Below are 24,150 nucleotides of genomic sequence, written 5' to 3'. Positions count from 1 at the left end.
TAGCCAAGGAGGACCTGATCATCTTGCCTTCCACTCCCAGATGCTCCTGGCTTCACTGAATACCTTAAGTGGGTGACTTCTATGATTTGGGCATCACATCTCAATCTGTGATGCAAATATGAAATGATAACATTATGTCTCTTGAGTTGGTTGAGGTGCTCCTGGGTGCATAGATTACTATAGTTCTTCAAAATTGTATTTATGGTAGTCTTTGTGGGTAATATCTATCTTATGAAAAACATCTTTAGGAACCTGACTGACCAGATTTCTGACTCTATCACTTGCCGATTATGAGTTCTTGGGCATTACTCAGCCTAAGCCGGCCAGTGTGACTTATCTGTAAGCAGAAATGGCAATAATAGTAACTTCCTCATAGCCTCTTACTACCACATGCCTGCTACATTTCCGGTGCTATTATTAGCTAACGTTCCCTTTGAGCAGTTGAACCACTTGCCTTAAAATGTCTATAGTAATATCCACTCTTTTTAAAAATTATTTTTCAGCTTACTTATGACGATAATGGTGTGTGTATTTGTGTGTGCGTTTGTGATGTGTATGCATGAATAAGTGTGGGCCCAAGGTCAGGGGACACCTTTTGTGAGTCTGTTCTCTTCCTTCCACTGTGGGATTGGTATTCAGAGATTGAGTTAAACTTGTTAGGTCTGTGTAGCAGCAAGCCACCCTCTGAGGCCCCTCACCAGCATGACCAAATATTGTCAGTGCAATCTCATGCCTATGGTATCCTTGTTTTTCCATTTATTTTTATTGTGTGCCTTGAGGAGGTATTAGAAGCAGAAGTGAGAACCTCATGATTGCATTCTTCTTTATGGGTGAAAAGGATTCCTTTGCGTATAGATGCCACATTCTGATTACCCATTCATCCACTCACAGGCACCTGGCTTGACTTTGTGTCTTAGCTCCTGTGAATAGAACTAAGATAAACAATGTACGTGCAGGCACCTTTATCGTCTGCTCACCTTGATTTCTTCGAGCACATAGTCAAAAGGTGGATGCTTTTTTAAAAAAAAATTAAAACTGTAGTTCTGAATTTACTTTTTAAAGAAACTTGCATGCTGATTTCCATAGTTAAATGTTCGCCACTTCTGAGGGTTGGTATCAGCTAATTTTCTAGCCTGGCTCTGAGATGTCAAATCTAGGACACAGTAAGAGCCTACTCTCTTTCATCTTGAGCTGTGTCCAGAACCCATGTCTGTTCTGAATGTAGTCAGTGAAGTAAAGGCCCGCAGAGCTAATGTGTCCCACCCAGTCTCCTTACATGTGACTCCAGTGGTCAAGCTTCATCTTCCAGCCTTCACTCCTGATCCAAACAAATATTTTCATGAATGTGTCCAAGATAAGGACGGTAAGGAAGATAAGGAAGATAAGGAAAAGTTGCAGAGATGCGTCACTTATCTAGCCCTTTAAAGACATATTTTTCCCTTTGGGGGGTGTGTGTGCATGTGTGTGTGTGTGTGTGTGTGTGTGTGTGTGTGTGTGTGTGTGTGTGTGCACGCGCACATGTGCATCTGGTGTATGTGTGTCTGTACATGCCCAAACCAGAAATCTGTGTCAGATGCCTTTCTGAGTTTCTCTGTGCCTTATTGCTCAATCCAAGACTCACTGTTCTGCTGGATTAACTAGCCACTGAGCTCCAGGGGTCTGCCAGCTTGGGGGTTGCAGACAGCCACCTCCATGCCTGACCTGGTTTTGTTTGCCTGGGTGCTATAAATCCCAGCTCAGGTATTTATATTTGTGTGTGAAACATTTCACCCAATAAGCCACCTTTCTATGCCAGTAAAGGCTTATTCTGATGGAAGATACCATTATTACTTTACAAACTCAGAATCAACCATATTCACACAAATTATCAAAGGAACACCGATCATAGCAACTGTTAGGCTCCTTACCATCGCCTGTGCTTTATCCATTTGACTGCTTGAGACGTGTATCAATCAGCCCCCAAGAAGTGGCAGAGTTTGGAGGAAACATTAATTAAACAGAGAGCGGGAGAAAATATAAATGATCAGTGACAAAAAGACTGGGGACAACTGGATACCAACATGCCAAAGAAGGAGACTACTTCCATATCTGTCACCCTGCATAAAAAGGTATTCCAGAAGTCATCAAAGACTTCAATGTAAGACCAGAAACTTTGAAATTGTTCGGAGGAAACACTGAAATATAGACAGGCTCTTTCTGAGAAGAACTCCCATATGCCAGGAAATCAAGCAAGAAGTGGTATAAGCAACTACAGAGATGTTTAAAAACAAACAAACAAGCAGCCATCCCACAGTGCAAAAGAAACAACTGGACAACGATACCGATTGCAGAATAGGAGAAGAGTCTTCTCGAGAACGTCAAACACATGTTTCCTGAAAGTTTAAAAAGTTCAGTTGCTGCAGAGCCACCCTGACACGCATACCTTTTCCTTTCTGTCTTTTTTTCTTTTGGATACCGGCCAGAACCAGAGCACACTTTCTTTGGTACTTCAATTACTTCCACTCTTTCTCCATTATTCGCCTTCCTGCTATGTGTCTGCTTGTCTACCAGACAGCTGACCTCCAAAGCCAGCATGGCTAAAATGGCAATCTGTTCCCTCTCTCCTCTCTCCAATTCCTCTCCCTGCTGCTGGTGAAATTTACAGCCTTCCTGCCCAGGGATTTTTCTTTTTAACTCTAAGAAGATTTTCTTCAAGCTTTAAAAAAAAAAAAAGACAACTCATTAAACTCAGCCAAAGAAGAAATAACACAATAAATAAATGGACAAATGATCCAAGTACATACTTCCCAAAAGGAGAAACACAAATCGAAAATTTATGGGCAAAAATCAGTAGTCAGCCAACAGGGAGAGGAAAATCAAAACTGTATTGAGAGTCTCATCTCACCCTGACTCAGATGGCTCTCATCAAGAAAGTAACAACCATTAGTAACAGATACAAAGAGAAGAAACTGTGTTATCCACGGCTCTGGGAATATACCTTAGTCTAGCCACTATACATTATGGAAAGTCCTCAAAACACTAAAAACAGAACTATCAGCTATATAATCTCTGTGTATATAACTGGAGAAATGAAAGCAGTTCACACCAGAGAGATGTGCAAACCCATGTTTACTGAGCCTCTAATTGTAATAGCCAAGCAATGGAACCAGCCTTTCTCAGTGTGTGTGTGTGTGTACCTTTATCTATATCTATATATCTTTCTGTCTATAATGGATAATTATTCAGCCACAAAGAAGTGAATATTGTTTTCATGAGGTAGATATAAATAAAGGTCATCATGTTAAAAAATATAAGTTTAATACAGAAACACAAAAAGCCATACATTTACACATTTCTCATATTTAGGAACTAGAATTTAAAATGCCAGGTGGTTTGTGTACTTGAGAGGATGAAGCAGGACTGATGAGAGTTTGATGAGAGCCTGGACTATGGACAAAGATCTAACAAAACAAATATAAACCAGAATCTAGCAATCTGACTACCTGTGACTCAAGGGGGAAGAAATAAAAGAAGTTAAGAGAGTGGATATGACCAAATTAAGATAATGTGCATATGTGGAAATGTCACAGGGAAACCCAATAACATGTGAATTAATATACTGACCATAATGTAAACAATAATTGGTATATGTAGTGTTAACACACTAATGTTAAATAGAAGTTTACTTAAGCAAAATCTTCCCTGATTTTTTTCTCCACCCTTCACCCCACTCATTTGCTATTACATTGAAAGGTTTCCTAGTATCCTATTGGAAAACCTCCTGCAATACACGTCCACAGCGTTTCACCTGATATTTGTATTTCTCTCCCTCAAGGGGTAGGATCTTTTCTCCCTTGATTAGCACAACTATGCTCATCAGGGTATACACAAGCTCACCTACAGTAGGTGCTCAGTACATTCTTTGTCGCATTAGTGAATGATCAAGCCATGGAACAATGACCTCAGCCTTAGCCTATAGAACAGAGATAACCAAGAGTTGACCTGGAGGCCCTGGTTTCCCAGAAGAAGTCCTCCTGAGCAAGGCTCTCACTGCAATACAGCTGAGTTGGGGGAAAGGCAGGGCATTACCTGTGCTGGGTGATCACATTGACAGCTGAAGGGTGGTTAGCACAGTAAGCCAGGTACATCGATTTAAAATGAGGCAAGAGGTTCAGTAGGCAGCCACCTACTTTGTGCTGGTTTTCTGGAAACCTGTAAGTAAAACATGTCAAACATAGAATGTAAACCAGGAAATAGAAAGCAAAGAGATTTGCTATTGAGCCCAGAAATAGGTAAATCTTTTGATGCCTTGCCATGGGATTTGTTTGTTTGTTTCTTTTTATGTAGACTGAAATCACTTTCTCCCTGGAATACAGTTTTTGATCACTGATTAAAAGTCTAGCCACCAGGCTGGAGAGATGCCTTGGTGGTTGAGAGTACTGACTGCTCTTTCAGAGGACCCAGGTTCAACTTCCAGCACCCACATGGTGTCTCCCAAGTGTCTGTAATTCGTGCATGTGGCACACAGATATATGCAGGCAAAGCTTAGATAAACAAATTTTAAGAATAAATTCTAGCCACCAAGTAAAACGCTGATGTACAGAGTCAGACTCTTACTGGTAATTAGTAGGCAGAGCTGTTGGTTTCTAGGATGATTATATTCAAATTTCTCTTGACACACTAAGAATATTCAAATTCATACCAAGTTCAAGCATGTGCAAAACTGATTAAATTTAACAACACAACACACCTTGAACAAAAGTTTACACACACACACACACACACACACATATGCGTGTGTGTGTGTGTGTGTGTGTGTGTGTGTGTGAGGGCAAACACTCATACAAATAAAATGAACGATGTGATTTAAAATTAAAGTCAAACAATTTACTAGATGTACAAACTTCACATACATATAGTGATTTGACACAAAACACCATCACTGTCTTTACAGGATTTTTCATCTTTGGGTTTTAGGTTTATTCTGTGACAATGTGTCAAAACTACAGCAAATACACAAATATAAAGTGCAGTAGTGCCTGGCCTAAAGTCATAAATCTCAATACTTGGGAGGTAGAAGCAAGAACATCAGAAGTTCAAGGTCAGCTTCTACAATATGGCAAGTTCAAAGCCAGTCTGGCCAATGTGATATACTGTCGCAAAAATCAATTAACCATTAAGTGTAGAAGGAAATAGCAAAGTCACTGTCTCACTTACTTTGCACATTCTTCCAGGGCTTGGCAGAGTGTCTGTTGAAATGTGCATATTTCTTCAAAGTTTCCCAATAAACATGTAAATTCCACAGTACTCAGGCTGATGTAAGGGAGGAAAAAGGACACAGTGTTCCAGTTAATAGAATGGAAAGAGGAGCCCACTTAGCTGATAGCTTGCTGGTAGCTGGCAACTGTGAGGGAAGTCAAAATGCTTCTGTTATAACATCTGCTTTAAAAAAAAAACTTATAACAACCTCATTGTCTCTAGCACACTTGGTTAGCTTCCTTTCTCAGTTTATCTTTTCTAAAATAATAATGGTCCTAAAGAAGGCTGGTGATCATCAGGGCCATTTAGATATTTTGTTAAGCTTACTATCAAACTATAAAAATAGAGTAAAAATACAACATTAAGAATAAGGTAAAAAAACATTCTGTGATGTATCTCCTTTCTAGAAAATGGGAAAGTGATTAAAATATTTATGCCCAACAAGTACAGAGGAGATAGGGTAGCAAAAAAGGGTAGGAAAAAAGCAGCTTTTTTTGACATGAAAATACTTAAATAACAACTAAAATCAGTCTTCATCAAAAAGAATTAGAGGGGAGAAAACAGAAGTTAATTTTGTTACTGTTATTTGTGGGATAGCATGGAGTCAAATCGTGGCAAACTGAATGATTTTATGCAGGGCCTTTACTGCGGAATGTTCCTCTTCAGTTGCCCCTCACAAAACACTAAGTGGCACTAAGAACAGGAGCTGACCCTCACAAGGCATGGGACACTCATGCAAACACTTTTCTTTTTTTATATTTTATTAATTTATTCCTATTACATCTCAATTGTTATCCCATCCCTTGTTTCACTTTTCAATCAGGAGCTTCTACTGCTCTGTGAACTCAGTGCCATGGGTGTCTCCATTTTACAGGTGAGACAATATAGGCACAGAGAAAGTAGTAGGCAAATCAGCCAACATCAAAATGCAACGAAGAGCAAAGAATGGCTATCCCAAGGATTCTGAGCCCAGAGACCACACTCTTGAGCACTTTGGGGGAAGAAACTTGTCTGAAGAGTCACGTAAGAGGTGGATGTGCCACATATTCTCCCTCCTTCAGAATATATAGTTCTGGAGGCTGGAGACATAGTTCAGAGGTTAAGAGCAGTAGCTGCTTTTGCGCAGGGCACAAGTTCCGTTCCCAGCACCCACACTGGAGCTGCCTACAGTGCCTGTCATTACAGCTCCAGGGATCTGCCACCCTCTGCTGGCCTTCTCCAGCACCTGTGCACATGTGGCATATGCTCACATTGACAAACCTACATACACATGATTAAAAATAAAGAGATGACTCTTTTAAGAAATGGTTGTTGGCTAGAACACTTCTGAGCTACATTAAATGTGTGTAGGGGGACCGGGAGGCATTGGAAAGTGAGAGGACAGAGTGAAGATACACTACTCGTGTAAGAACCCTCAAAGATATAAAAGAACTAATTTAAGCCATACACTCAATCGTAAAACAAGTGTGGAATCCCAGCATGTGAGAGGTGGATTTAAGAGGATTGAGTGGTTAAGCTAGCCCTCAGCTACCTGAGACATACTGTCTCAAAACAAATATGGCTAATTCCTAGGGGCAATATTTACAAAGGAGTTTTCCTGACTAATCCAGAGAGGAAGATCCAGTGCCCCTTGGAACATGCAAAGCTCCCAGTCCCTCCCCTTAGGCCCTCTTGAAGCACAAACTGGAAACTGCCTCTTGTTGTCTAAGGGGACTCTGGCAGCCAGCCAGTTTCTTTGGGTACTGCTCTGTCATAGGCACAGAAAGCAGGGTCCCTGAACTTTCTGCATCCTGCCTGGGGACATATCTAGCCTCTTGGTCATCGGGCAAGTCTGGCTTGCTCAAATCATTGTGGGAATGAGAGGACAGTCAGAATCGATGCAAATACCCTGACTCTAGTATGGGCAGCCACTGAGGGCAAGGAAGGTCTGACTTCAGTCTCAAGCCTCCTCTCCCTGTTTTCGGATTGTGAGTCAGCCTCTTCCTCATTTGAAATCTCACTGTCTCCCCTCCAGGATGACCAATCGGTGGCCCTCTTTCTGGCCTGTCACAGCCTGAAAACAGAAGGTACATTTCAGATAGTGAGTGGCAGGGGACATGGTCGAGCTGGTCTGGTTACTAGTTGGCTGTGTGACAGGCAAAGCAATGAGCCTGTCCAGACGTTGATTTCTTATCTACTCAGTGGAGACAGCCAATTCTCCCAGGAAACTAGAAAGGGTGATGTGCTGTGTTCCTATATCGCTCTGAGAGCTGTGATTAACAAAACACATTTCACATAATAAAAGCCAAATGCAGGAATATAAAATCCTTCCGGAGGAAGAGCGCTTCCCACCATGCCATGAGAACACTTAAGCCAAATTTCAGCTGGACGTTTGCCTAACCAACATAATTTGTGAGAAAAGGGGGGAGAAAAACAGTTAATGACATTAAACTCATAAAGCCTGAAGTTGGTAGTTTAGACAGACTTCCTCGCAAAAGTCAGCTTTTCCCAAGGTAAGAGGAGAGGATTTTGTGTTCCACCGTGTAAGCTAAAGTTTCTATTTCACTTACAGAACATGAGGACTAGCGAAAGTTAATCAATTAAAGTAACAAGTAAGGGTAGTCATTATTTGTTAAATATGCTATCCCTACAAGGATAAAAAATAATTACATCCTTTCCCCCCTTCCCTTTCCTCCCTCTGGCTGGCCCTTCCCACTCCCTCTCAAACCCATGGTCTCTTTTTCTTTGATGATTGCTGTTAACATACTTTTCTTTCACGAAAACTCAGTCTTTAGCTCAGACTTTAGAAGATCATTTCAGGTTTAGTACGTCTTGTACATTTTGCTTTCAGAAATGCTTTCTCATCTCATTATTATTCACGTCTGCCTGAATGAAATGCTGGCTTTGAATTGCTCTTCTAAACATTTGCAAAATGCCACACTCTTTCCACCCCGGGAGCATGGGAACGAGGTCTGACCTGGCAAGCAAAGGTCAGAGCGAGCATGAGAAGGTCCAGTGTATGTGCTTTCCAAATAAAAGCTCCAAGCAGTCCCTTTTCTGCATGGTACAAGCAAACATTGAAATGCACAGGAAATGTGGGAGCTAAAAAGGAGACCCCGTACACCTGCACATGGATGTATATGGCAGGGCTAGTGAACAGACCCTTTGTTTAATATTGCAGCCCTGTCCACAACAGCTAAGCAGTGGGACCAATCCAGGTGCCCAACACTAGAGGAATGCTCGGGGGACATTTGCTATCTATGTACAAGAACATTTGTTTAACTATAAAGAAGAATGAAGATATGCCATTTGCCAGAAAATGGATACAGTTAGGGAAAAAAATCATATCAAACAAACCAAGCAAATATCAGGTGTTTCCTCTCATTGGTTTTTATAGATACAACAAAGTGTGTGTGTGTGTGTGTGTGTGTGTGTGTGTGTGTGTGTGTGTGGTGAAAATAGAAAAAAACTGTGTAGGGAAACGAAGAGGGAGTAAGACAAGAAAAATGAGGGTAAGGGGTGGGAAAATATGCTTAATACATAAAATATATACAAAGTACTTGTATGAAAAAAATTTAACTAAAAATAGTTTAAAAGTAAATCTTACAGAAACAGAGACTAGAAGAGAGGTTACCAAAGTGTGGGAATATAAAGAGGATGGTAAAGTGGAGAAAGAACAGTTAAGGGATACAGGGGCACAACTAGATGTGAGGTCTAACATCGAAATATTCTATAGCACAGTAGGGATTTTAGGGGTGCCAAAAAGTAATTGTATATTTCAAAATAGCTCATGGATATGCTAGTTACCTGAATCTGATCATTACACACTGTAGAGGTGTGTTAAAAATAGCACACTCCATTCTTTAAGGATGTACAATTGTGTAGTGCCAAGTATTTTTAATGTAATGTGAAAAGAGGCAAGAGAAAAATAGTCAAAGCACAAATTGTCATAGGCCGAATCTCAGATTAGCTATTCCTTCTGTAGAAAGCAAGCCAAGCGCTCCACAAGCAACATCTTGCATAATTGTTGTTGCCCTGACCATGTTCTTGGCAACCTGTGATCTGTGGAAATTCTTTTAAAGGGCAAAATCAATTATTCAGTGCAATGCCTCCAAGTGCTGACATTATCTTGCTTTATTTCACTGGGGTTTAAAGAGCCTTACTTGTTATTAGACTGCAAGGGTCTTAGGTAAGTAGCAAGAAGAGACTGAAGTTCTTTGGCATATTCTTTTTCAGTGTCCAAGATGTTCTGTAACACCTGCGGAGAAACAAGAAGGTCTTATAACCATCAAGCAAGTCCAAGGTCAAACAGAGCTTTAGATCTTCAAGTCAAATTCCCAGAAAAAGGTGTCCCAGTTTACTTAGGCTGGTGCTAGATGTAAGGAACACAAAAATACAAATGTACTTTATTTCACACTGCAAAAATATTTTAATAATTATCTGACAGATAGGGGTATTGCATAACTCATATGAACACAATTATCATGACTTACCCACAACTGGAGGAGCCTTGCTACTTACATGGTGCTGGTCACATTTATGCTTTAAATAAGTTTATCAAGGAAAAGTTAGGTTATCTAATAAGGCTCAGTGTTCCCAGTTTATGAATAATAAAATTATAAAACATAGAGACTCAAGAGTAGGACAATTCTAGGATAATTGTCACACAAAACATCAGGGATTTGGTTTGTGTATTGTTTCTGATAAGACAAATTCATAGCATTTAGGACATAGTTAAGGAGGGTGAAAACTGGTCCTTCAATAAAAACAAAAGCTTCTGGTCTGAACACTTCAAATAAAAAAGAAGAGACAGTACTGTGAGGACTTTAATGAGAACAATTCAATAATTATTTGGTATTAATAAAACAAAATCCCTTTTTATTCTTTGTTTGAGACTAAGTCACACTCTAGTCTATAATGGCTTGGAACTCACTACATAGTTCAAACAGACCCCCCACTTACCATAATTCATGTGCCTCAGCGTCTATGTGGCCGAAATTACATTATCAGTGTAAACCAATACACCTAGCTAATAATAACGTCTATAGGAACAACTGCCACTGTATGACCCCACTCGTTGTCTTTCTCCACCAGTTCTCAAGCATGCCCCATTTCCAGCCCATTCTGGAAGCAGGCCCAACCTTCAATTCAAGCAATTATACATAACGAAGTTAATATTTTGCTCTGTTTTTTTTCACATCTTCTAGTTAATTGAACAAATCTTTCCCATGCCAATGGCTATGCTGCTTGCAGATAAGGAGCTTCCACTATATCTGAAGATGGAGACATTAATAGGCACCTACAAGACATAGAGAAACATGTGTGTCTAAGAGAAGCACATTAGTCTACAAAAATGGTAGAAACACACACCTGATCCTGTGTGCTTGTGGCTTCTACATGGATGGTTTTTACAGACCTTCAATTTCCACAGGATTTAGCTAATTTCAGATTGAAAATATTTTTTAAATGTCATCTAACTGAACATATATGGACTTTTCCCCTTGTCATTATTCTTTTACTAATATAGTATAACACAAGCCTCTAATCCCGGCTACCCTTGGGCTTCATGCAAGAAGACTGCAAGTCCGAAGCAACCAGGGCAGCTTAATCAGATCCAGTCTCAAGATAAAAAGTGGGGGAAATACTGATGGTGTAGTTCAGAGGTAGAGCACTTGCCCCAGCATGTGTGTAGCCTTAGGTTCAGTCTCCAGAACCACAAGAAATACTTAGAAGTGTCACGATTATTAGCTGGATGTGGTGGTATGCACCTTTCATTTCAGCAGAGGCAGAGGAAGGTGAATCTCTGTGAGTTTGAGGCCAGTCTGGTCTACAGAGCGAGTCCAGAACAGTCAAGGGCTACACAGAGAAACGATGTGTCAAAAAGCCATAGAAAACAAAAACAAAACAACTATTCACATGGCAAACACACACACAGACACACACACACACAGACACATAGACACACAGACACACACACACACACACACACACACACACACACACACACACACACACAGATTTATATGAGATTTGAATTTCTGTATCCAAGGAGCCAATCCTTGTGGATACCAAAGAGTGCCAGTACTCACAAGGCAAAGCATGATGACTCGCTTCTGGAATGTGGAGTGGCTGACGTAGGTAGGGGCCCAAGGAGCCAACTGGCTTTCTGGTGACCAATTGAACTGGGAGATGGTGGTCCCAGCTGTGCTACTGGCTGAGAGGCTGCTTCAATTTTAAGGCACATCTTACCTCATCTCAGATTGTGACATTTCAGGAGCCATTATGAAGCAGCCCAAATGTTGCACAGGCAGGTACTGGGCAAGTGAGGAACACTTTGACCAATGTAAGAGGCTTAACTGCATCTCTCCCAGTAATGGCATGTCAGACCAGAAATCTCTGTTGGGGGAGAAGTGCCTTGTGTCTTGTGGGAGTGAAGTAGCATTTCTGATCTCGACCTGCTAGATCCCAGTTGTGTTCCATCCCATACTACAATTATGACTATCAAAAAATGTGCTCAGTAATGGGAAGGGGGAAGAATGGGAGGATACAAGGCATGGGATAACCATTGAGATGTAACAAGAATAAATTAATAAAAAAATACGTTAAAAAAGAAAAAAAAAAGAAAAAAGAAATTGAAAAAAAATGTGCTCAGAATGGTGATGTCACCTTAGTTGGGAATCAGTGACTTAGAAGGCCACAAGGTAGTTTCCAAAGCTAAGCATAAAGTATATGCTTATTATCCAAACATTGAGAAAGTTGAGGCAGAAAGATAGTTTGAGGCCAGTTTACACAGTCAGTTTAAAGTCAGCCTGGGCAAGACTGTAATAAGGAAAAAAAAAAAAAAGAAAGAAAGAACAGTGAAGGGTTAAATTACAGGCCAACTGACAGCAACTCTTGTCTACTTTCAGTTCCCCTGTTTGCTCAGAAACTATTCTTTCCAAATGTACATTCAGAGGTCTGAAAGTACTGAGGCTTTTCTGAAATTAGCCCAGTGATGGAATAGAAATGTTACTGCCTCCAAGACAATCCAGTTACAATAAAAGGTTATTAGAAACTGCTTTAAGGGGCTGGAGAGATGGCTCAGGGGTTAAGAGCACTAACTATTCTTCCAGAGGCCCTGAGTTCTATTCCCAGCAACTGCATGGTTGCTCACAACCATCTATAATGGGATCTGATGCCCTCTTCTGGTGTTCATGAAGACAGACCAGTCATGCACGGAAAACACATAAATAAATAAATCTTTTTGAAAAACTGATTTGAGATGAATGAAAAGCAAATACAGCATGCAAAAAGTAGGTCTGGAGCGCAGTCGGCAAAGTGCTTTCCCAGCATTCACAAGGCCTGGATTGGAGTCCCAGAACCACATAAACTGGGTGTGGTGGTTTACACTTCCAATCCCCAGTATTCTCAGAAAGTAGGGGCAAGAAGATCAGGAGTTTAAGGCTATCCTCTTCTTCAGAGGAAGTTCAGGCCTGCCTGGGATACAAGAGACCTTCTCGTAAAAAAAAAAAAAAAAAGAAAAAGAAAAAAACACCTATTGTTTTCAATTAAAGTGATGCTTCAAGAAAGGAATTATAGATGCAAATGCCTATATTAAGAAAAAGCAAAAAAAAAAAAAAAAAAAAGCAAGGTCCTTCCACTTTAAACAGATGTACTTAGTAGAAACACTAGTTGGACTCAATGGGTTAAAAAAAAAGGAGGACAAGAAGTTCAGAGGGAGACACAGTGCTAGTGAATAAGGACAAAATGTGTTGTATATTTCTAAAGGAGGGATATTCTAATATCTCATCTAGATATTAGAGCTTGAGAAATTATCTCCTTCTAACATTATTTGGACAAAATGGAAATAAACTATGATCAGTGAGGAAGGAGGTTAGAAAAAGTGGCAATTCCAAAGAGTGGATAGACAAGCAGGTGCCGAGAATTAGAACTTTCTAGAGCAGGAGGCTTCCACAGGAAGCAGGCCAAGGCAGCAAAACCTTAGCTCTAACTGACAAACAGTTGGCCACTCACAATGGACGAATCTGAAAGTTGAAAGCACTCAAGGGACTCTGTGTCACTAAAGCACTTATACTTCTGTGAATTTTGTCCCAGTCCCAGAAAAAATAAAGGAAATAACCTCATTTTTCAGGCAGGAGAGGAGGAACAGTTATTATGACACCAGAATATTCTGGTAGCCAAACAACATGGGGACATTTATGTCCTTAACAACATGAGCCCTCTGGAGAAACTATTTTATCAGAGTCTGCCTGACATGGAAAAGAGAGTATCTAAAATCTAAACTCCAGGCCACTGTAAACACTCACGCAGACGAAGGGAAAAGACCAATCTCAGCCCCCTCAACCCACCCTGTCTTGCCTAAGAATGGACACCAAATAAAGGTCACAGTTCTGGAGCTCACCAAAAGATGAAAACATGATCATGGGGAAATAGAATGTGTCCCTCTAGTCACGCCTCACCACAACATGACTGAAGACCTGTTCTCCAGTCTTGTTTACTAGGCACATCATGCCATGCTTCCAACACAAAATGGCAAAGGTGTATTGAAAGGAAAAGCCATCAAACTAGGGATGGAACCGCGCTAGAGTGCTTGCCTAGCATGCTCAGGGCCCCAGGGGCCACACCCAGCAGCACAGGAAGCAACTTAAGGAAGGGCTTTATTTCAGCCCACAGTTTGATGGGTTAGAGCCCGTCATTGACAGTATGTAGCTCCTTAGCAGCAGGAGGTGTAGCCCAACCTACTCCATTCCTCACAACACAATGAGGAACAAGAAACAGCAGACAAAAAATGCTGGTACTGCTTCTCAGGTCACTTCATTGTCCTCCCACCCACCCACCCCCAACCCGCTTCCTTTGTATCCAGGCTTGGATTCCAGCTCATGCCGTGATATCTTCAACATTCAGAGTGGGTCTTTCTCCTCGGTTAATCCTGTTAAGAAACATACTCAGAGACATACCCAGAGCTCAGTAGTCTAGGGGGATTCTAAAGTTAGTCGTGTTAGTGATGAAGTTTAACCATCACACTGTCTCAAAAGAAGAGGCAGAGGAAGAAGAAGAGAGGACCAAAGAAATGACTCGGTGGCTTAGTGCACTCACTGCAGAAGCATGAGGACTTTTTAAAGAAAAATTTGTTCATTTATTATTTTGTATACAGTGTTGTGCCTGCATGTACACCTGCAGGCCAGAAGAAGGCATCAGATCTCATTATAGATGGTTGTGAGCCACCACATGGTTGCTGGGAATTGAACTCAGGACCTCTGGAAGAGCAGTCAGTGCTCTTAGCCTCTGAGCCATCTCTCCAGCCCCGAGGACTTGATCAGATGCCAACACCCACATAAAAAGCCAGGTATGGCGACCGGCAATGCCAACACTGTGCGATAGAAGGTGGACACAGGGGGATCTCTGAGGATTGCTGGCCTCCAGCCTAGCTCCAGGTTCAATAGGAAACCCTGTCTCAAAGGAATAGAACAGTTGCCAGAACAGAACTTGTGCCCTTCTTTTCTGCTCTCTGTCTGCTTTCTGTACACACAGGCACACACACGTGCATGTGCACACACATGATGTTAAGGAGAGAGATGTTGTCATATAATAGTCAAAGAAAATGTAAAGAAGTAAATAGAACAAAGACAAAGGGCAATGAGTAGTCAACAGTAATAAAGAGGGCTAGCAAGATGGCTCGGCTGGCTAAGGTGCTTGCTGCCAAGCATGAGACCTGAGTTTGATACTGGGACCCACATGGTGGAAGAAAAGAATCGACTCCTACAAGTTATCAAGAACACATAATAGTGAAAGGACAGTTTACTCAGTAAACACTGTTAGAAAAATTAGATTCACACATGAAGAAGAATGAAAACAGACCCTTATTTCACACTGTTCACACACACACACACACACACACACACACACACACACACACACAATCAACTTAAACTGGATTAAATACCTACATTCAAGACTCAAAACTGTAAAAGTATTAGAAAAAAGACAGAGGAAAATCTCCATTGTATTGTTCTGGGTGATAACTTCTTTTGGACATTGACACCAAAAGTACAAGAAACAAAAGCAAAAATAGACCAATGTCATTATATCAAACAAAAAAGCTTCTAAACAGCAAAAGAAATGAGAATTGGAGATATGGTTTTCATGAGCCAAGTGCTTGCCACACAAGAATAAGGAGAATAAGGAAGGTCCCTGGGGCTTGCTGGCCAGCCAGTCTAACTGAATAGGCTGTGCTCCAGGTTCATTTTTTTCCCAAAAGACAAGGTGGTAAGGTGGAAAGTCAAGCACGGTAGTACACATACACCTTTAATCCCAGCACCCAGGAAGGGAGCACTGAGAATTTCATGAACTGAGTCTCAGGCCAGCTACATATTGAAACTCTGTCTCATTAAATAAATAAATAAATAAATCCAAAGAGTAAGGCACCCAACATTGGCTTTTTGTCTTTACACCCACATATTCATGCACATACACATGTGCACATATGAACATATGCACACACATCCAACACACATAAGAATCAATGAATAGAATAAAGAGACAACCCACAAAATGAAAAAAAAAATTTCAAACTATTATCTACTAAGGGGCTAATATCCAAAATATATAAGGAATTTAAAGAACTCAAAGGCAAGAGAACACTCCATTCTTTGAAAATGACTCAAAAATCTGAATATATATATATTTCAAATTAAAACACATAAGTCACCATCAGGTGTATAATAATGCTCAGTTCCATCTATTATGAGGGAAACACACTTTCATTTCATACCTCTTAGGTTGGTTATTGCTCAGTAATGGAACACATTAGCCTGGCAAACTTGAGGCTCTGTGTTTGAGGCCCAACCACAAAAATTGATAAAAAAAAAAAAATAATGCAAAAACAGAACCATTGCACACTATTACAGGAATACAGTCATTTTGTGAAAATGTATGTTCAATACAAAAAATTGAAAATAACATCAGGCTTGATGATGCACACCTATAATTCCAGGACGTGGGAGTAAATATTGGCAAGATTAGGAGTTCTAGGCTAGCTTCAGCTATATACCAAATTCAGGGGGAATTCAGGCTATGGGAGACCTTACCTCAAAAAATTAAATAAATAAAAATAAAGAAAGAAAAGAAAAACCAAAACCAAATTTTTAAAAAGCCAACAAGATTGCTCAGCAGGTGAAGACACTTGCCATGTAATCCTGAAGTCTTAGAACCCCAGTAAAAATGGAAAGATAAACCAGACCCCAACTTGCATGAGGTTGTCTTTTTACCTCCATATGCACACCATGCCATGCATGCTTCTAGCCAACACACACACACACACACACACACACACACACACACACACACACACACACACAGTCAAAACACAGGTTAATGTTAATAAAAAAAAACTCCTGTGAATCCTGTGAGCCCAAGTCTTCATAGAAAGTTGTGTGATTTTGAAGCTCATGTTTGTCCATCTTATCCCTCTGGCCAGCTGGGCTGGTGCTCATGGCAGTATCCCAGGTAATCATTTATACTTGTGCTCAGCCCCAGTGTTCCTTTTGTATACACAGAAATAGAGATGCATGACCTAGAATTCGTGAATCTTATTTTATGAACTATTGAGGAGGAGGCAAGAGTCCTGAATATTGCTTTACTAAAAAAGCATCTATCTGGGGACCAGAGAGATGGCTCAGTGGTTAAGAGCACAAGACCAGGGTTCAGCTCCCAGCACCCACATGGCAGCTCACAGCTATCTGTAATTCCTGTTCTAAAGGATCAAGTGCCCTCTTCTAGCCTCTGCAGGTACAAGGAAGACATCTGGTGTATATGCAAAACACTCTTACACATAAAAAAAAAAACATAAAATATTTAAACAGTCCTTCTGAAAGTGTTTATTTGGTTGTATGTAGAAGCTGTATTGGGATTCAAAATTCAAACTGTGGCATCATTTCTTCCATCTTAAATGCAAGAAGGAATGAAAATGTCTAATCATCTCTACGTGCACTTTTTCCCCCTACAAAGAACCTGTCTGATAGTGAGCCACCTCAAATTATTATCCTATCTTCAAGGACTGTCGTCTCTGTCACAATGGCTAATAAAATAAAGAAAAAAGAAGCAGAGGAGCCTGCTGGAGGAAAGACCACTTTGCCTCCCATGCTGGCAATGGGAGCTCAGAGCCTCCCCAAATCTAGGCAAATGCTCCTCCATTTGCAGAGTCCCTCTGTACCCCTGAAAAGAAACTCATACAACTGCAAGGTGCTTGACCTCACCAAACTAAAGTGACAAAAGCTTTGTCAGGGCTGGGGAGAAAACTGAGTCACTAAAGTGCTTCCTAAGCAAGCACAGAGTTTTTGAGCCACAGAATCTACAGACAAAGTCAGATATGGTGGCACACATTTGTAATTCCCATGCTGGGGAGGTGATGGCAGATGTAGCCCTCTGGGCTCCTGGCCAGTCAGCCTAGCCTGGTTGCTGGGCACAGTTAAGGGAACCTGCCTCAAAACAACAAGGTGGACAGCTCCTAAGGAACACTCAAGGTTGACTCCTGGCACCCACACATGTGTATATACATGATGTACACCTGCATATGTACAAGCATGAATAAAAATGAATACATACACAGACACACACACACACACACACACACACACACACACACACACACACACACACACACACACACACACACACCCCAAAGGGGAATAAAGCCTCCTCATCACATTATTTCCTCTCAAACCACATGAGATTAGCAGTACAGGAGACAGAACTGCCCTCACTGCACTTCCATTGGCAGCAGTGCTCTGGGGGAATGTTTGAGATTCTTTCCTGAATTCACTCAGACTTTTCTTGCTTTTTTTTTTTTTTTCAAACTCAAAAGAACAGCTGATGAATGGAGAGCAGTTTTTTCCCCCCTTAAGGGCACAGGGCATCTCATATGAAAGGAAAAGGAGGGAAGCAGACAGAGAAGGCTGTGTGCTCCCTAACAGAAGGCCTCAGTGGTGAGTCAGAAGGAAAGGAGCTCGGCAGAGACCAACTTCAGAGCAGCACAATTTGATTAGGATGGAATCCCTTGAAACTTATGATGATAGGCCGGGTCCAGACACTGCCTTCCCCTCCCTGCTCTGTCTCCATGAGGACAAGTGGGCACCCATTTGCTGAACTAACCTTCCCTGACTTTAGAACAGAAGAGGTGGCGTGAAGCCGCATTTCTACTCTGGACCATTATTTTCCCACAAAGTGAATTTCTTACATTTCCTAAAAAGGTTTTGGAGTAAATACAGCTTTCGAACTAAGTTTTCTAAGGGGAAAGAGCAATGTAAGTATGAGAAAATTTCAAGGCATACCTCTAATTTCTGTACTCAGAAGGCTGAAATGGGACAGTCAAAAGTTCAATGCCAGCCTAGACTATATGGTGAGTTTTAGGCCAGTTGGAGAGTCCTTGTCTCAAAAACAAAATAACAAAATGTATGAAGAAATTGTTTTAAGAGGCTAAAATATATAAATAACGTCTCTAAATGGAGTCTTCTCTATAAAGGAAGACTATAGTTACCTCAGAAAACCTCAAGTCACAGCAAACCTACATTGCAGGAGTCTGAGCTAATTCAGCTGCCTGTAGAAATGACAGCATGTTGGAAACATCCTTTGAGGGCCAAGAGGACACTGTAGTTCTGTATTTGTGTCATATTTGACTTCTTGCCAGTAAAACTGCTTGCCTACCTTCAGGGGTAGTGGCAGATTTCACACCTGCAAGTCGCTGGCTAGTCTACATAGTGAGTTCCAGGCCAGCCAAGGCTATATAGTGAAACCCTGTCTCAAAAAGAGGGGTGGTGGAGGGGTAGTGAAGACCACTGAGGTTGCTCAGCAGGCAGAAGCCCACGCCACACACGCCAGACAGCCTGAATTCTAGTCCCAGAACCCATGTAAAAGCACAGGGAGAGAGCTGCACAAGATCAAGGCAGATGAAACCTTACAGTGTGGATTATGAAGTCTCATCCGCACCTGAGGAGCTCTTAGCAGGTGAGAACAGCTGCAAGAAGTAGAGTGCATTTCTTTGAGGGATGTAGGCCCTGAGAGGTTACCCATGCTCCAGCAGAACATCCTTCAACCGTAGGGATACAAGTACCAGCATATGAATGCGCTGGGCTTATAAAAAAAAAAAAGGACCACATGAAAGTTGGGAGGGAGAAGTATTGGCGCAGAGAGAGAGAGGAATTGGAGAGAAGGAAATGAGAGGTAGATCGATCGCACACATCATATGAACCCTTGCGATTCTCAAACAAAAAAGTGGAAAAAGAGAACTGAATCCACAAAATTGTCCCCTGATCTCCACATGTGCCTACACAGACACCAGAAACACACACACACACACACACACACACACACACACACACACACACACACACACACACACACACACCCTCCCATACGTATTCACATACACATACTCTCAAAAAAGCAGAGAAAATTCAGGGCAGGTATAAGTGAGTAGAGAGACCAGTGAGCAAAAAATAAGGTAGGAGGTTAGAGCAAGCACCATAAGAGTTGTCATGGAATTTTTGGTTTGCCTAAGGACCCTTCCTGCATTCACTTTTCTTGTGTATTTTGCTATCGCATTTTCCTACGCTGTGCTACAGCAATTTCGGGAAATAAACAATCTAATCTTCTGAGGGAAGAAAGAATGCTAATGAGGGCCACTCTTGACTGATTGCAGGCATGGCCCTTTGGCCTGAACAAATTTCCTCAAACAGTTGCTCTGCCTACATTCCCTTTTAGCTCTCCTCTGCTTGTAACTATGCTCTGACTCACTTCCAAGAGCTGCCGTACATTCTGCCCTTCCTCTCCGCACTCCTCACATGTTAGCTTAAATGACCACCCAAACCACCTTTGCGTTCAGGGTAAAAAAAATTGAAGAAGGAGTCTGAATAGTTGATCGAAACATTACTGCAAATATGCCTGACCAGAGATTTATGCAGCAAGTCCTTTGGGTGCCCCACTTCCCTAGAGTTTTAACAAGACCCCCAGGTACTTTTTTTACAAAACATTTTTGACCACATTTTGAATTGACTAGCTTCTGATGCTTTACAATTCTGCATCTTTCTCAGCTCTGAGGCTGATGCTATCATATTTGCTCTGCATTCCCAATGGGACCAAAAGCCATATAACATCAAGTCTGCCAGTTAAGATGCATACAATCCTCCTCCAACCCATTATTTACCTTTTTTTCTCCTTTATTAATTTATTCTTGTTACATCTCAATGGTTATCCCATCCCTTGTATCCTCCCATTCTTCCCTCCCTCCCATTTTCCCCTTATTCCCCTCCCCTATGACTGTTCCTGAGGGGGATTACCTCCCCCTGTATATGCTCATAGGGTATCAAGTCTCTTCTTGGTAACCTGCTGTCCTTCCTCTGAGTGCCACCAGGTCTTCCCCTCCAGGGGGACATGGTCAAAGGTGAGGCACGAGAGTATGTGAGAAAGTAATATCCCACTCTCCACTCTACTGTGGAGAGTGTTCTGTCCATTCTATTTACCTTTTTATTCCTTCCTCATGTACCACATAAAGGTATAATGAACAATGAAAGGCAATGAACAGATGTTTGTTAGAAAAATAAGCCAGGATTTGGGAGGTAGCGAGAGGCAGGTGGATTTTTTTTTCTAGTTAGAGGCCAAGCTGATCTATATATCAAGTTCCAGCCCAGCCAGGACTACATAGTTAGACCTTGTCTCAAAAAATAAAAAATAAACAAAACTAAAAGTCCTTGTTCACTCTTGCGCAAAGTGGCTATGTCTCTCTCCTTCCTCCTTTCCTTCGTACCTTTCTTCCTCTCCCTCTTTCTCTTTTCCCTGTTTCTCTGGAAAACTTGATTAATACATAGTACCTAAGTAAAAGGAGTTTGTATTAGCAAGGGCTCACTGAGTGGAAGACCTTAAGAAAAGCTCTAGTGACAGACAAGTACAGTTGGAGTGTGTACATGAAGGAGAACAATGAAGAATACACAGATGTTATTTTATGCTAAAATATATGTGCATATACACACATACCACCAGTTACATATATAAAAATATATGTACACTTCATATATATTTAACATATATATATATTTCTCAAGAAAAGTTAGGTGTTAGTGTGATCATTTAAAATTAGTGAGTCTAAAGTTGTTATTTATTTTCTTCTTTATACTTTTCCATATTGTTTCATTGTTATTTCTATGAGTTATTTATAATAGAGTAAAATATCCGACATTACATCTAGTAAAGGATAGCTAATAATTGCATTCACAGTGCTTAGATGGGAGAGTTGATATAAGATTAGATGGGGATATCTTTCATTTGGAATAACCTGGTTTTCTAGTTTCCTAATGGGATCGTGTTTTTATTTGTCTCAGATATCCACAGATAAGAAGGATAATCAGATCACTAGGGACATACTCTGAATTCGTTGCCACATTTTCCCCTAAATATTTGGCTCCAAAGTAGTGTAGATTTAAAAATAACCAACTAATAACAGTGTTTTTATAACCATAATCTAGCTATAACAGGCACAATATAACAGTATTCAATAATAAAACAATAATAAGCCAGAAATGGCAATACATTCCTGTAATCCCATCATTTGGGAAACAGGAGCTAGAAGACTGTACATTCAAGGACAGTCTAGACTATGTGTTGAGTTCCAGGCCAGCTTGGCCAACAAAGCGAGACTGTGTTAAAAATAAATACATAGATAGATGAGTGAATAAATAAATAAATAAATAAGCAAGCAAGCAAGCTGGGCCTGCTTACTGTCCCAACAGATGAGAAGCAAACTCAAGGGGATTAGACATTCAAGGTTATCCTTGACTATATAACAAATTTGCAGACAGCCTTAACTATAAGGCATGTGACTATTTTTATAAAAAACACTAAAATAAATAAATAGCAAAAACTATTAAGTAATATTAACACAAAAGTTCTACATATTTTCCCTTCAGGACAGTATAAGTTGCCCAATAATTTCTCTTTTCTTTATTAAATTTGAGATTTGCTATAATAAGTATCAAAATATTTGAAACATATATATCATTTGAGCTAAAAATTAAACTTTTAGGAATCTCCCCAGCAGATCCTTATCAAATTCAATGGCTAAGGTGCTGCATGCAGAACTGTTTATGACTAAAGCTAGAAACAATATATATACTTCCCAATACAGGGTGAGTTACACAAGCTGCAGTCCATCTAGAGTTTGTGTATAATATCAGCGTATAAGAATTACAAGGGTTGCTCTCTTATGTGTGCTACATAATACTGTGTCACTGAGCTACCTCAGCCTCCACCTTCAACATTTTAAAGTGTTGTAGCCAGAAGAGAGAAAAGTGATATATGCACCGCAGAGTGCCATATGCTGCAGATCCACAGGGAGAAGCTATGGCACACTTTCGCCTGTCATTTGATTCAGTACTTTCTTTAAAAATGCAATCAGTAGAGGATCATTTGGAAGCGATGAGAACTGAAGGGAGACAGGAGGCTAGCTCTGCTGAACCATGCCACTTAACCTAGAAACAAGAGGAAAACTGGGCAAACTATTCTCCAAGTGTTGCCCATAGTACCTCTGACACTCCTTCTTGATTTTTCATAGCACCTACTGTGCATGCCACCAGCATGGAACAAATTCACTGGATAGTGAAATTTAATTCTTGAAGACAAATTACATTAACATACATTTATAGAGGTGATTCGCAAGCTCATGCAGTACAAATGGGTATCAAACACCCGGTAAAGTCAGAAGCTGTATTTCAGTAGAGATTTAGGGAGATCACGAGGCTACCAGACAAGGTAACTTAAGAGTTAATGATGACTTGACCTTTTCATTAGTGACTGGGCCAAGTCTGGAAAGGAGACATGAAGGAAAGCAGAGAGTAGATTAAGGAGAATGATGCAATTTCTTTTTTCAAACAGGAGCTATTTTGAGTCTTACACATACCCTATTTATAACTAATATAGTTTGACATATCTGTATTCAAAACAGAGCCATTTCATTCATCCCTCTGTGTCAAAGGCTGTTTTCCTTGCAGGCTTTCCTCAAAAATAGAATTGATAATGTTCCAGCAGGTGTTATGAGCTGATTGGCTCTCAAGGAAAATCACAGAACACAATCACTTAAAATGCACTGCATCTTAGAAACCTGAAGCCTGGCCTTCTTTGAAATACAGTTAATCTATGCCACTGAATTTTGCCATGATGCGTACCTATTAGGCATGTTCTCTTTCCCCACTGTTAGTAGGCCATGCTCAGAAGCATCAGACAGTGCAGTGACTGTGAAACGTCTAGACATCTCTAAGACTCCCACAAGTACATGAACACCCACTGTAATGCAAACAGCCTTGGAGCCTTTACAAAGCAACTTTATCCCATCTTTCCTCTGTGTCACCTTAAAATTATCAGTGCTTTGACGAGTGAAACATCTTCACTGTCGAGTTAAAAACAGTTTTGCCCCCTGAACACTTACCACAGTATAGTAATTCTTGGTAAGTGGAGCAGTGTCAAATCCTTTGACAGCCTTAGGGGACAGAGGTCTCTCTGTGAAAAAAGACATTTAGATAATGTTAATATCATACAAGTCCATGGTGAAAATTAGATAGCATAGGACAACTGACGTACTATAAGAGAATGGACATGGAAAGATCAGGGAAATGTACCTTCCTAAGTGTAAATATCACTTAACTGTACAAGGTCAAAGTTCTATCTTCTTGTGCAGGCTCCTCGAGTTCCAAGGGAGGATCAGTCCAAAGAGTCAATACACAGCTAACCAATGGCAGAGCCAGGGCAACAGTGTTAATCTCAGTTTGGGCTTATTTATAGAAGTCAGAATTTCCAGTTAATTTATTCAAAACAGGTAAGGGAAACCAAAGGAACCCAAAATGTATTTGTAACTTGCAAATTAACACACAAATGGAAAAGAAAATGATATCA

The 24,150-nt window shown here is 40.7% G+C and overlaps 1 protein-coding gene across 7 annotated transcripts in view; it reads right to left on the bottom strand.

Moving 5' to 3' along the window:
* ARHGEF6 (Rac/Cdc42 guanine nucleotide exchange factor 6) overlaps positions 1–24,150 on the bottom strand; it is a 113,197-nt gene that overhangs the window by 42,777 nt on the left and 46,270 nt on the right. For 6 of the 7 annotated variants that reach the window (XM_084789812.1, XM_084789810.1, XM_084789811.1 and 3 more), the window contains 4 exons: positions 23,687–23,757; positions 9,381–9,475; positions 5,197–5,292; positions 4,069–4,191 (listed from right to left, as the gene is read on the bottom strand). In XM_084789812.1, the coding sequence (XP_084645938.1) occupies positions 4,069–4,191; positions 5,197–5,292; positions 9,381–9,475; positions 23,687–23,757 (385 nt within the window). Of the gene's footprint in view, positions 1–4,068; positions 4,192–5,196; positions 5,293–9,380; positions 9,476–11,306; positions 11,437–23,686; positions 23,758–24,150 lie in introns of those variants that run through there. The other variant, XM_084789816.1, reaches the window with a different exon arrangement.

Source organism: Acomys minous, assembly GCF_964271855.1.
Source record: "Acomys minous genome assembly, chromosome: 7".
NCBI classification, from domain to species: domain Eukaryota; kingdom Metazoa; phylum Chordata; class Mammalia; order Rodentia; family Muridae; genus Acomys; species Acomys minous.
Note: the sequence above shows the minus strand (reverse complement) of the source record. Positions and strands in the feature narration are given on the sequence as shown.